General features: G+C 45.8%; 1 protein-coding gene across 1 annotated transcript in view; it reads left to right on the top strand.

The window, feature by feature from the left end:
• Positions 1 to 492: 492 nt before the first annotated feature.
• The window catches only part of LOC126293236 (mucin-19-like), a 62,577-nt gene continuing 47,927 nt past the window's right edge, over positions 493 to 15,142 (top strand). Inside the window, exon 1 of the mRNA XM_049986356.1 lies at positions 493 to 501. Within this exon, the coding sequence (XP_049842313.1) occupies positions 493 to 501 (9 nt within the window). The remainder of the gene's footprint in view (positions 502 to 15,142) is intronic.

Here is a 15,142-nt window from a genome sequence, read left to right as displayed (position 1 = left end):
ATTCGCACAGCGTGACCTGCTTGAAGAGTGATGTCAAGTTTGACAAACTCGATTGTCACTTTTGCGCGCTTGTTTGACAAACGTGTTGATAGCAAACAGCGAACTTGGCAAACAAGTCTGATCGTTTAAGAGGGCGCTGAGGTGGCCTTATTGGCTCAGCTAAGAGGTACAGTACAGAAGCGGAGCGGCCATTGCACTCCGCGAGTTACGTCACGCTATTATTGCCTCCGCTAACCCCAAACGATTCGATCAGCGCGTAATGACGGCTCATTGTCGCCGCAATCAAAGGCGGCCGTATTTCTCGGCTACTTAAGCGCGGAATCTCCTCATTTCGCGCGCAAACGCCGCCGGCACTCCGCAAGAGCTCTGCCTTCCCTCACCCCGGCGCCCGCTTTCACCTCCCGGAGGGAGGAGAGGTCTTAAATAGGGGGTACCCGACGCGCGCCCGAAACCTCAGGTCACCGACGACGCGGCCGCACTCACCAGGCAGACATGCAACAGGTAAGTCCCAGTGATCGCTACCGTTAACTCTCACCCTATACTTCGTTCACCGTAAGAATAAACATGACGTAAACAAACACGAACGCGGCGATTGCTCTGCAGCCGTTGCACACCCAAACTGGTGTTGTTACGCGGTACGGCATCTCAGCTGTTCGATCAGAGGGCTGGCTCAAATGAGGTATTCAACCACGAACTTGAAAGGGTTTCACGTGACTTCCAACCAGATCAAATGACGAGAGCAATGACTAAAGAAAGAGCAGGTGGCGTTGGACACTGCCATTCTGTGAGTCGCTGGTTCGAGTCTCACTGGGGTCGAATTTTTCAATTTTTTTTCGTTCACTTCAAATTGATGCATCATTTAGATACAAAATTCTTCGAATATATACTAATTAACACACATCTGATTATCATTATATGGTTCCCAGATAACAGAACGCAGCATATCGTTCTCAATGGAGAGTAGCCTTCCGAAGTAAGAGTGATTTCAGGTGTGCCGCAGGGGAATGTCGCAGGACCGTTGCTATTCACGATCTACATAAATGACCTTATGGATAACATGGGAAGTTCACTGAGGCTTTTTTCGGATGATGCTGTAGTATATCGAGAGGTTTTAACATTGGAAAATTGTACTGAAATGCAGGAGGATCTGCAACGAATTGACACATGGTCTAGGGAATGGCAATTGAATCTCAATGTAGACAAGTGTAATGTGCTGCGAATACATAGAAAGAAAGATCCTTTATCATTTATCTACAATATAGCAGGTCAGCAACTGGAAGCAGTTACTTCCATAAATTATCTGGGAGTGGGCATTAGGAGTCAACTCTGTTAACCCGTCGCCGGCCGCGGTGGTCTCGTGGTTCTAGGCGCGCAGTCCGGAACCGTGCGACTGCTACGGTCGCAGGTTCGAATCCTGCCTCGGGCATGGATGTGTGTGATGTCCTTAGGTTAGTTAGGTTTAAGTAGTTCTAAGTTCTAGGGGACTAATGACCACAGCAGTTGAGTCCCATAGTGCTCAGAGCCATTTGAACCATTTGTTAACCCGTCGCTATTTATTCGAGGCATAAAGGACGTCCATAACTCTAGTGGCAGTTTGTACGAAAAGAGGGAGTCTAGCTATCTATCGTTACAAGTCTTTGACAGGGCGGATAATTTTCAATATTTTTAATGCGAAAGCATACACTGAGGTGAGAAGAAGTCACGGGATAGCAATGTGCTCTTATGTAGATAGTTACGCGTACATAAGGTATAAAAGAGCAGTGCGTTGGCGGAACTGTCATTTGTACTCAGGTGATTCGTGTTCAGTATTCCGACATCAACAGTGTCCAGAGTGCATCGAAAATATCAAAATTTCAAGCATTACTTCTCACCATGGTCGACGCAGTGACTGACGGTATTCACTTAACGACCGAGAGCAGCGGTGTTTGTGTAGAGTTGTCAGTGCTAAAAGATAGGCAACGCTGTGTGAAACATCCGCAGAAATCAGTTTGGGACGTGCAATGAACGTAGCCGTTAGGAAAGTGAGGCGAAATTTGGCGTTAATGGGCTATGGCAGCAGAAGACCGAAGCGGGTGTCTTTGCTAACAACACATCACCTGCAGCGTCTCTCCTGAGCTGGTGACCACTTCTGTTGGATCCTAGACGACTGGAAAACTCTGCCTCGTCAGATGAGTCACGAGTTTAGTTGATAACACCTGATGGCAGTGTTGGAGTGCGCCATGGACCCTCAGTTCTCAACAAGACACTGTGTAAACTGGAGCCGGCCGTTGTGGCCGAGCGGTTGTAGGCGCTTCAGTCTGGAACTGCGCGACGGCTACGGTCGCAGGTTCGAATCCTACCTCTGTCATGGATGTGTGTTAGTTAGGTTTAAGTAGTTCTAAGAACTAGGGGACTGATGACCACAGAAGTTATGTCCGATAGTGCATCTGAACCGTTTGTAAGCTGGTGGTAGCTCTATAATGGTGTGGTCTGTGTCTTACATGGAATGGACTTGGTTCTCTTGTCCAACTGAACCGATCATTGACTGTAAATGGTTCTAAATGGTTCACATGGCTTTAAACACTACGGGGCTTAACATCTGAGGTCATCAGTCCCCTACACTTAGCACTACTTAAGCCTAACTAACCTAAGGACATCACATACATCCATGCCCGAGGCAGGATTCGAACCTGCGACTGTAGCAGCAGCGCGGTTGCGGACTGAAGCGCCTAGAACCGCTCGGCCACAGCGACCGGCTATAAATGGTAATGTTCGGTTAGTTGAAGAGTGTTTGCAACCATTCATGGACTTCATGTTGCGAAACATGTCACCGAGCCACAATTGTTTGTGTTTGGTTTGAAGGACATTCTTGACAATTCGAGCGAATGATTTGGCTATCATCATCACCCCACATGAATCCCGTCTGGCATTTATGGGACCTAATCGAGAGGTCAATTCGTGCAAAAAATCCTGCATCGACCGAGCGAGGTGGCGCAGTGGTTAGCACACTGGACTCGCATTCGGAAGGACGACGGTTCAATCCCGCGTGCGGCCATCCTGATTTAGGTTTTCCGTGATTTCCCTAGATCACTTCAAGCAAATGCCGGGATGGTTCCTTCGAAAGGGCACGGCCGATTTCCTTCCCCATCCTTTCCTAATCCGAGCTTGTGCTCCGTCTCTAATGACCTCGTTGTCGACGGGACGTTAAACACAAATCTCCTCCTCCTCCTCCTCCTGCATCGCCAACACTTTCGCAATTATGGACGGCTATAAAAGCAAATGGGGTCAGTATTTGTGCAGGGCACTGACAATGACTTAGTCTGGGCGACGTCCATTTGTTTCAGTACGCCGTGCATCAGGAGGTCCAACACGATGTACGTTGATGGAGACAAGAGGCATGCTAAATTTATGAAGAAAAAAGGAGGGTAGGAACTCTAACATTCATGGTGGTGTCTGTTTGTTCTATATCGTGTCTCCCTACCACTTTCGCGCAACGACGCTCTGAGAGTGTTTTTTAGGGAATTGACTAGTTTGAACCTGGTAAGGAGACGCCAGACCACACATGACATGTAGAGTTCAGAAGAGTTCAGTGAGACTAGCGATGATATAACCAAATACTTAATGATCTCAGCGTCAGCTCCACTGCACTCCCTGTAAAAGAATTTTAATATTAACTAAATTTAGTGGAAGGGGTTCAAGGCTTTCCTATTTTTAGTTAGCTGGTAAAAATTTATTCTACTCACAAAACATTGTTTATAAATTGCACAATGGTTCGTAGGATGACCTATGCCATATCACATCTATAATCTAGGTTTAAGTTAAGTTTCACAAAAGAGAAAACTATCAAAATGTTCTACAGTGACCCTCAATTATCTTTAATTACTTATCTAACTTGTCGTAAATTACAGTGGCTGATGTGGCTTCTCAATAATTATATAACAGAGAAATCATTGCGTTTCAGATCTGTTCTTCAAGTGGCAAATGTGAACACCATGAGCTTTAATTTACGATCGACACTAGTATTACGCAAAAAAGGGGTGTAACAGGTGAGACTTCTGCAGTTCTGAGTGAAGCTTTATGCGCTGTTATGCGGCATCGCGTGCGTTCATTACCTTGTTGGTGTTCATCAGGGGGCGGCTGGCAGCACAGCTCCGCTCACCTCACCGTCTCGGAAGCAACTCTCTTCCTAACTTCTCCTTACTACCATTTACCCAAGTTGGTTTTAAAAAAACTGCCTGGCTGTGTTTTCATCTGACCAATAAGAGTCTCAATGTTAACCTTAAGCTCCGCCTACAAAAATTCTGTCTATCCAATGAGAAACGTTATACTTTTCGTGGTGGGACAATGTTTTTAAAGTTTGCAACGTAACAGAGACGCGAAAAAGTCTCACGCTAAAACTTGCAGCTGGCGTTGTCCTAGTGGTTAGCTGGTGACGTGGGGGTCCAGTCCGTCCCTTATCGTAGGGCCTTCTAGCTTAACACGGTTCTGCTCTCGGCTTCTGTTCTCGTTTCCCCCCTCGGAACTGCGTCTGTCTCATGGTGGAAAGGTGTGACATGCATCTAGGCATTCTTGTGTTAGTCTATGGTATTCCATTTGCTCACTCGTTACTCGTATTACTTTGGTTAATTTAATGTCACGATTTATTCGGAGCTATGTGACATACTACTGGATTTGCTTATCATGTCAGGGTTTTCATGGAAGGTGTTGGATTTGCCTGACACCTTACAGAACGAAAGATAGAACATCTAGAATGGATTGCAGATCCTCGCATATTATGTAGTCATGATTACACACTGCCCATAGAAGGACAGTGCAAGGAGAGAAACAACTTCTTTCTGATTTGATGAGGCTACATTTAAAAAGAACATCGCATTGTAGAAGGAATATATAAAGTCCAGTTCCTTAAGCTCACAAGCGTTAAAGAAAAGCTGAGATATGGAAAGTTAATTGTAGCCTTGAAAGGATTACAAAGATGGTTCTCTAAGCGTCTGACATCTGTTTCCGAGCTGTTTTGGACACTGTTTTCCGTTCCATTTGAAAGCGCCCCTGTGCATGTGTAGACTGGTTAACGTGCAAGCCAGTTCCCAATTTAATGACAAATCGTTCTACGTTAAAACTGTCCGGAACATCTACAGTACTTTCCTCAAATAGAGTTTCCGCGTCCTAAAAAGTATGTTGCAAAAGTGTTATAATACTTCGATCGCCATATTTTTGTGAAAGACCTTTTTTCGATTATGAAAGTGTGTAAGTCACGATTACGTGGCAATTTGAGTGTGAAAATCTGTGAAATTGTATCCATGCGTATGCCGACAGTTTGCCACCGAATGCTTGCAAAACCATGTTTTAGACAGGTGACACAGGTACCAACGTCGGAGTGTGAAAGTGCTGTAGAATCGGTTCGAATGCGTGCGACAGTCTGTAAGCTTCAGTGGCAGATACTTTAGGGAACAATTAAAATATTCGTACGGAAGAAGGTTTTTCTTCCATTATTCGTAGAATGTGATTACGTATGGGGCGAAATGAATATTTTTGGGTGAGTAGGATGTCTATGGGATGGATTGGGATGATTAATTACGGTTGATTTAGGTTTCTTGGGAAACATTTGCCTTACATTTATAAGCTCACTGGTAAAAAACTACTCGCCCATCGGGAAATTATTACAAGCATCATTTAATACCGTGGGAATCCGCCCCTGCACTTGATAAACGCCTGGATTCGGTTACGAAGTGGGTCCACAAGGTTGTGTGCGTGTCCTTGGGATCCAGGTTAAGCCACTCGCTGAGAATCCGATCGCGCAATTCCACCAAATTGTAGGGGGTGCTGGTGTCGGCGTTTTACCCGCTGCTCCAACATGTCCCACAGATTTTCCCTGGGGTTCAAACCAGGTGAGTTTGCAGGTCAGTCGAGATGTAATAGGGTGTTGCGTGTTCAGAAAACCTGTCATGTATTCTTCCAGCCCGAAGAACCTTCCTATTAACGTCTTTATGTGCTTGTGTGAGCAATGGCCTCTTGCGAGGTGACCGACATCAGAAGTTGCTTGCATGCAGTTCCTGTCACAGTTATGGTCATAATCGCCATGCGACTGACGAACGTAATCTTACTTCCACTGTTGTCAGGAGGGTCGAAAATAATAATAGGTTTTCCTGCCACAAACATTGACACGTAGGGGTCACGCTTGCATCCCGGCAAGTGCAATAGTTACGCGTTTCGTTTGTTTCAAGCGTCAATTCCGCTTTGCAATTTCTCGGGAAGTAACTGACATATTGCGATGCAACTAACACCTTTCTTTTTGTGGTTTTTCATGGTATTGGTTGCGTATGAAATCATACGGGAGTTGGTTTAAAAAAATGAAAGTAGAAATTTACACTGAAGAGCCAAAGAATCTGGTACACCTGCCTAATATCGTGCAGGGCCTCGCGAGCACGCAGAAGTGGCGAACCGCGACGTGACTCGACTCGGCTAACGTCTGAAATAGTGCAAGAATCCTGCAGAATTGTCCATAAATCCGTAAGAGTACGAGCAAATCGGCAGTAAAGCCGCGCGTAGTGAGTATAATGGGCAGGGGCAATAAGTTGCGAATGTGGGTCTCACGGGAGGCGTGCCAGAGGTAAGTCTCTGCAGTCGCTGTATCCTCTGTACCCACGGTGGCTCAGATGCATAGAGCGTCTGCCATGTAAGCATATCCCGGGTTTGAGTCCCGGTCGTGGCACACATTTTCAACTGTCCCTGTTGATTTATATCAACGCCTGTATGCAGCTCTGGCTATTCATTTCATTTTAATCTCAGATATGTTCAATAATGTTCATTTCTGGCCAGTTTGGTGGTAGCGGAAGTGTTTAAACTCTTAAGAATGTGTCTGGAGTCACTCTGCAACAATTCTGGACGAGTGGGCTGTCGTTGTTGTCGTGCTGGAATTGCCCAACTCCGTCGGAATGCACAGTGGACATGAATGGATGCAGGTGATCAGACAGAATGCTTACGAACGGGTCACGTGTCAGATTTGTATCCCATATCACTCCAACTTCACACGCCCCACATTATTACGGAGCCTCCACCAGTTTGAACAATCCGCTGCTGATATGCAGGGTCCATGGATTCACGAGATTGTCTCCATACCCGTACACGTCCACTCGTTCGATACAATTTGCAACAAGAGTCGTCCGACCAGGCAACACGTTTCCAGTTATCAACAGTACAATGTCGGCACCGACAGGACCAGGCGAGTCGTAAAGCTTTGTGTGGTGCAGTAATCAAGGGTACACGAGTAGGCCTTCGGCTCCGAAAGCCGATATCGATGATGTTTCGTTTAATGATTCGTATGCTGACGCTTGTTGATGGGCCAGCATTGAAATCTGCAGCAATGTGCGTAAAAGACGAACTTGTGTAATGTTGCACTATTCTCTTCAGTATATACTTATATGGATACGGTGTCTGTTCTTTAGGACATGTGCAAAGGAACAGACACCATTGATGGCCTTCAGCCGTCTAGAACGAAATTAAAATTATATTTTAATATCTTCAGCTGCTGACGGGCGTTGATATATCTCATCGTGGACAGGTGAAAATATGTGCCCCAACCGGGGCTCGAACCGCGGACGTCACAAGACATCCATTCAAGTTGATCGTTGATTCATTGACTCAGTTTTTTTTTTTATTACAGAGAGCACGCAGCCCTGACCGAACACGCTGAGCTACCGTGCCGGCTCTCACTTTGTATGTCCACACACTACATTCATAGTGTCCCTATCTCCTTCTTCTGTGCGGATTTAGCCGACACGGTAACTCTGCGTGTTGTCAGAGGGTTAGCTGCCCTCTGTAATAAAAAAAACTGAGTTAATGGATCAATGCCGAAGTGAAACGGGTGTCTTGTGACGTCCACCCCGAGCAGATGCAACGAACGAAGACGAACAAAACGAGACCACAAAAAAAAGATGGGTAGAGCGTCTGCCATGTGAGCAGGACATCCTGCGTTCGAGTTCCGGTAGTGCACACATTTTCACCTGTCCCCGTTGTGATATATCAATGCCAGTCAGCAGCTCAAGGTATTAATATATAATTCTAATTTTATTCTCTTCAGTCGTCGTTGGTCCCAAACATGCAGGATCTTATTCCGGCCGCAGCCATGTCGGAAATTTGATGTTTTACCGGATTCCTGATATTCGCGGTACAGTCGTGAAATTGTCGTCCGGGAAAATCTCCACTTCGTCGCTAGTTCAGAGATGCTGTGTGCGATTGCTCACACGCCGACTGTAACACCTCGTTCGAACTCTCTTAAATCTTGATAAGTGCCATTGTAGCTGGCCGGGGTGGCCGAGCGGTTCTAGGCGCTACGGTCTGTAACCGCGCGCCCGCTACGGTCGCTGGTTCGAATCCTGCCTCGAGCATGGATGTGTGTGACGTCCTTAGGTTAGTTAGGTTTAGGTAGTTCTAAGTTCTAGGGGACTGATGACCTCAGCAGTTAAGTCCCATAGTGATCAGAACCATTTTAAACCTGCCATTGTGGCAACTGCGCCAGACACTTGTTGTCTTACATAGGCGTTTCCGACCGCAGCGCCATATTCTGCCCGTTATATATCTCTGTATTTAAATACGCATGCCTGTGCAAGTTTCTACGGCGCTTCAGTGTATATTTGCTTACGTTTTAGAAAGTCCCATGGTGCTTACTTCTATGATCCCGTGCCCTAGTCTCATACCCGTGAAATAGGTTTGGCAATATCTATTGTTGTACAAGAGCTATTTGTGCGGCAACGATTAAGTGGGCCACCCTGTACACAGATTTGTAGGGCATTCGTATCTGACAGTCGCTCAGGGTCGGACTGCTGGAGAATCTGAAGACAGGCGAACTGGACATCAAGGTTTCGACCGACCACGTCTGATGAACACAAGAGAGGATCGCCGTGTTGTCCACCAGGTACACTGTAACACCACATCTGCGCCTCCCATCCGAGAACAAGTAATAGACTGAAACTTCCTAGCATATTAAAACTGTGTGCCGGACCGAGACTCGAACTCGGGACCTTTGCCTTTCGCGGGCAAGTGCTCTACCAACTGAGCTACCCAAGCAGACTTATGCCCCGACCTCACACCTTTACTTCTGCCAGTACCTGTTGTGAGGACGGGGCGTGAGTCGTGCTTGGGTAGCTCAGATGGTAGAGTACTTGCCCGCGAAAGGCAAAGGTCCCAAGTTCGAGTCTCGGTCCGGCACACAGTTTTAATCTGCCAGGAGGTTTCATATCAGCACACACCCCACCGCAGAGTGAAATTCTCATTCTGGAAGTAATGGACTGTCTGCAATATTCTGTATCGTCCTTCAACATTGGTCACAGATAGCAACAGCTGCACTATGGAATAGCTGTCCCATGCGTAGGCTGCCATTAAAAACACAACGCAAACGACTACGTTGGGTGTGGTGCCGTGACTGGAAAGTATGGACTCGTGATAGATGGCACCGCGCTGCGTTCAGCGACGAGTCGCGGTTCAGCGCTGCTCTAGATGACCAGCGCCAGCAAGTATGGCGGCAACGTGGGGGAGAGATCCCGTTCTTCCAGTATTTTGGAGCGTTAGTCGTGGTGTCAGGATGTGGGGAGCGATCGGGTACGACTTAAGATCGCGGCTCGTCGTGACTAAGGGAACTCTGACGTCACGGACATCCTGCGTGCTCATTTGTTGCCTCTCGTGCGACAATATCGCTGTTCCATTTTTCAACAGGACAATGCTTCGTCCATACAAGGCAGGTGTCTCAATGAACTATCTGCCAGATGTTGCTTCACTCTCGTGGACTGCAAGATTACTTCTGACAGAACAAGTGTGGGACAAACTCGGCCGTCAACTGCGCCCAAGTACCAGCATCCAGGATATGAAGGACCAGGTACAACAGGTGTGAACCGCTTCCCTCAGGAGAGGATACGACGGCTCTACGACATTCAACTGAATCAGCGCATGCACCCAGGCCACAGGGGATTGCAACGCCATACTATGGTGCGCTCATAGTTACATTTGCAAATCTGATTCGATTTCGCAGTCTTTGAGATAAATCTTAAGTCGTCTCTCAGCGTGTGTTGTTTCATGTCGTTTCCTCTCTCTCTCTCTCTCTCCCTCCCTCCCGTTTCGGGTGTTTCATTTTATCAGGCAGTGTGTCTAGTACTTTGGTGTATTGCAGCCTTGTTGATAGGCTTACCTGCAATCATATGAGGGGCTCATTTCAGTAGTGTTACAAGTCCATTTTTTTAAACTCTGAGATACAGAGTCCTAAAGTGAAATGAGCGCTGAAAAATCTTCAGTTGAAATACCAGAAATATTTCAGTATATCGCTTGTTGCTAGAGATGAACCTTTCTCTCTCTTTGTTTGGACCATTAATTTCAGAAGCATTATACACAGAAAAGTGGAGGTAATGGGATTGTACCACTAATGAAATAAGCCCTTCATATTTATTGCGACATATTCGCAAATGAAAAGGAAGGAAGACTGGGTTTAACGTCCCGTAGACATCGAGGTCATTAGAGACGGAGCTTAAGCTCGGATTGAGTCAACGATGGGGAAGGAAATCGGCCGCGCCCTGTCAAAGGAACCATTGCGGCATTTGCCTGTAGTGATTTAGGAGAATCGCGGGAAACCAAACGTGGGGTTTGAACCGTCAACTCCCGAATGCGAGTCCAGTAACCACTTTGCCACCCCGGCGCGGTAACAAGAAAAAGGGGGAAACAATAGCCGTGCTACACAAAGAACTCTCCGACACACACCAGACTAGAAAGCCAGTTAAGACTCGATTGTCATCCACTTCTGAGCTAAGTTGAAAGTTTCAAGTATCTAGCTCATTAAGAAGTTAGTTTAAAATTTAAATGTCTTCAACATTTAGCGGCCCTGTCAGGAACTGCATAAATATTAATTTTAATAATTAACGGCATCAGTTGCACCGTTTACCTAGGTTTTAGTCGGGATAACCCAACCTTCTTCAGAATAACATTAACTACCGTTTGTCCATAGTGGACATCGTCACGCTAAAACTGCAATTCCATAAATCATTGTCAGGCTATAAAACTTATCTGGAACTTCCTCGGCCCCACTTCGCGACCGCGATGCGGCACCCACTACTGCTGTACTGGAACCTAGGTAAATTCTAGGAAAACGGTGCAACTCAGACAGTTAGTTATTAAAATTAAAATTAGTTTAAAATTAATTCACAGTTTTTTCCGAACAAACAGACAAGAAAACTACCTGATATATACTTGTTAATCTCTATATGCGGTAAGTACACAAACCAGCCTGAACTTCATGACCACCAACCTACTATCGGTATAAACCTGTTCAGGCGATAGCAGCGTCATCTGGCGAGGAATGACTGTACGGTGCGTCTAGTATGTGAGCGTGCTGTCCGTGTGTAGAATGGGGAAGGCACGCGATCTGTCTGAGTTTGACTGCGGGCAGACTGTGATGGTCCGGAGGCATTACGGAAACTACACGAGTTGTCGGGTATTCGAGGAGTGCTGTGGTGAGCGTCGTCAACACGGCGCGAAACCAAGGTGAAACCACGTACAGACGTCGTGGGGCTGTGTGGCTGCCCTCGTTGCAAATATCGGACATCGTAGGCAGGGCAGACTGATAAAACAGAACAGGCGGCGAACTGTGCCCGAACTAACATCAGACTTTAATGCTGGGCAGAGTACAAGTGTGTCTGAACACACACTGCACCGAACACTCCTAACGATGGGCCTCCGTAGCTGACGACCCGAGCGTGTGCCAATGTTAACATGACGAGGGGGTGAAATGCTTTATGAAAGTATTTCATTCTGAAAGCATTTTTAAAGGTAAATCTTTGAAAACTGCTATTTGGCTTATCGGTTAGAAACGTAAAAATAGTGTTTCACTCTCTTTGGAAATTGAACCTGTAACGGGGTGAAGTAGGGTCAGAGTGATGACGCAGCCCAAACCGCTGAGCACATAAACCTGAAAGTTGGAGAGGGTGTTGATCTTATACTGTAGGCATCCTTTGGAAAGACACTCCTCGAAATTCCACTCCTAAGGGGATGAAAGACTTTCTGGAAATATGTCGATATTAAGACAATTTTGAAGCTAGAACTACGAAGACTGGTATTTGGATTCTCGGCCAGGGATAAAAAAAATATGTGTTTGAAGATTTTTGGAAATTCAACCATTAATGGTGTAAAATAGAGGGCGAATGTTTCTTCGAAGACAAATCATTAATAAAAGAACTATTGAATCATTTTTATTGCTGCATCTACACATCTATCAAAATTTGTATATACAGGGTGTTTAAAAAATGACCGGTATATTTGAACCGGCAATACAAACTAAACGAGCAGCGATAGAAATACACCGTTTGTTGCAATATGCTTGGGACAACAGTACATTTTCAGGCAGACAAACTTTCGAAATTACAGTAGTTACAATTGTCAACAACAGATGGCGCTGCGGTCTGGGAAACTCTATAGTACGATATTTTCCACATATCCACCATGCGTAGCAATAATATGGCGTAGTCTCTGAATGAAATTACCCGAAACCTTTGACAACGTGTCTGGCGGAATGGCTTCACATGCAGATGAGATGTACTGCTTCAGCTGTTCAATTGTTTCTGGATTCTGGCGGTACACCTGGTCTTTCAAGTGTCCCCACAGAAAGAAGTCACAGGGGTTCATGTCTGGCGAATAGGGAGGCCAATCCACGCCGCCTCCTGTATGTTTCGGATAGCCCAAAGCAATCACTCGATCATCGAAATATTCATTCAGGAAATTAAAGACGTCGGCCGTGCGATGTGGCCGGGCACCATCTTGCATAAACCACGAGGTGTTCGCAGTGTCGTCTAAGGCAGTTTGTACCGCCACAAATTCACGAAGAATGTCCAGATAGCGTGATGCAGTAATCGTTTCGGATCTGAAAAATGGGCCAATGATTCCTTTGGAAGAAATGGCGGCCCAGACCAGTACTTTTTGAGGATGCAGGGACGATGGGACTGCAACATGGGGCTTTTCGGTTCCCCATATGCGCCAGTTCCGTTTATTGACGAAGCCGTCAAGGTAAAAATAAGCTTCGTCAGTAAACCAAATGCTGCCCACATGCATATCGCCGTCATCAATCCTGTGCACTATATCGTTAGTGAATGTCTCTCGTGCAGCAATGGTAGCGGCGCTGAGGGGTTGCCGCGTTTGAATTTTGTATGGATAGAGGTGTAAACTCTGGCGCATGAGACGATACGTGGACGTTGGCGTCATTTGGACCGCATCTGCAACACGGCGAACGGAAACCCGAGGCCGCTGTTGGATCACCTGCTGCACTAGCTGCGCGTTGCCCTCTGTGGTTGCCGTACGCGGTCGCCCTACCTTTCCAGCACGTTCATCTGTCACGTTCCTAGTCCGTTGAAATTTTTTCAAACAGATCCTTTATTGTATCGCTTTTCGGTCCTTTGGTTACATTAAACCTCCGTTGAAAACTTCGTCTTGTTGCAACAACACTGTGTTCTAGGCGGTGGAATTCCAACACGAGAAAAATCCTCTGTTCTAAGAAATAAACCATGTGGTCCACGGCACACTTGCACGTTGTGAGCAGCACACGCTTACAGCAGAAAGACGACGTACAGAATGGCGCAACCACAGACTGCGTTGTCTTCTATATCTTTCACATCACTTGCAGCGCCATCTGTTGTTGAAAATTGTTACTACTGTAATTTCGAAAGTTTGTCCGCCTGAAAATGTACTGTTGTCCCAAGCATATTGCAACAAACGGTGTATTTCTATCGCTGCTCGTTTAGTTTTTATTGCCGTTTCAAATATACCGATCATTTTTGAAACACCCTGTAGTTTCTCTATAGAAATAAAAAAAAATACGTATTCCACTGCTTTTGGCAATTCAACCCCTTGGGGAATGAAATAGGGGGTTAAAATTATAAAGAAAATATTTCATTATATTAAAAATTGTTAAATCTAAATCTATCCAAGTTGACATTTCAGTTCTGGATTAGATATAAAGAAATATGCGTTAGAGTATGAGTTTCTATGGAAAGGTCTCCACAAGAATACAAAAGGCATACGGACTGCGCTGCTCCTCCCTCCGGAGGTTCGAGTCCTACCTAGGGAACGGGTGTGTGTATGTTGTTCTAAGCATGGTTCAAATGTCTCTCAGCATGGGGACTTTACATCTGAGGCCATCAGTCCCCTAGAACTTAGAACTCCTTAAACCTAACTAATCTAATGACATCACACACACCCATGCCCGATGCAGGATTCGAATCTGCGACCGTAACAGTCGCGCGGTTCCAGCCTGAAGCGCCTAGAACCGGTTCTTAGCATAATTTAGTTGAAGTAGTGTGTAAGTCTAGGGACCGATGACCTCAGCAATTTGCTCCCTTAGGAATTCACACACATTTCAACATTTTTGAACAAAATGCAAGATTAATAGAATCCTCGGAAATCAGCTACCGGAAAGTTTTACATTCAGAACTACTTTCGGAAACGGCCTTGCTTCTGTGGCTTTAATTAGCGTGAAAGTTTTAGAGGGTATTGCAATTTGTGAACAACATAAAAATTCGATTAAAGAAAAACAGACAAAAACAAAAAGAAATCCATGCAGACAGCACAGTCTAGGCGAGCGAAGCAGCGGTCACTAAGCTAGTAAAAAGGAAGCAGTAGACAATCTGGTGCAATTTCGAACGTCTTTCGGGTATCTAAGAAGATGGTATCTACTTATTGAGCTGTCGACCAGTTTGCAGCCTATTGAGTGTGAATAAAAGCAGCGGTTTGACCATACAATACGTGTTGATTTCCCCCATAGGGAAGTCACGCGAGAATGTCGGGAGCTGCAAAAGTATGTTGTTGTTGTTGTGGTCTTCAGTCCTGAGACTGGTTTGATGCAGCTCTCCATGCTACTATATCCTGTGCAAGATTCTTCATCTCCCAGTACCTACTACAACCTACATCCTTCTGAATCTGCTTAGTGTATTCATCTCTTGGTCTCCCTCTACGATTTTTACCCTCCGCGCTGCCCTCCAGTACTAAATTGGTGATCCCTTGATGCCTCAGAACATGTTCTACCAACCCATCACTTCTTCTAGTCAAGTTGTGCCACAAAATCCTAGTCGCCCCAATTCTATTCAGTACCTCCTCATTTGTTATGTGATCTACTCATCTAATCTTCAGCGTTCATCAGTAG

The sequence above is a fragment of the Schistocerca gregaria genome, chromosome 10 (assembly GCF_023897955.1).
Source record: "Schistocerca gregaria isolate iqSchGreg1 chromosome 10, iqSchGreg1.2, whole genome shotgun sequence".
Taxonomy (NCBI): Eukaryota; Metazoa; Arthropoda; class Insecta; order Orthoptera; family Acrididae; genus Schistocerca; species Schistocerca gregaria.
This window is presented reverse-complemented; position numbering and strand designations above follow the sequence as displayed.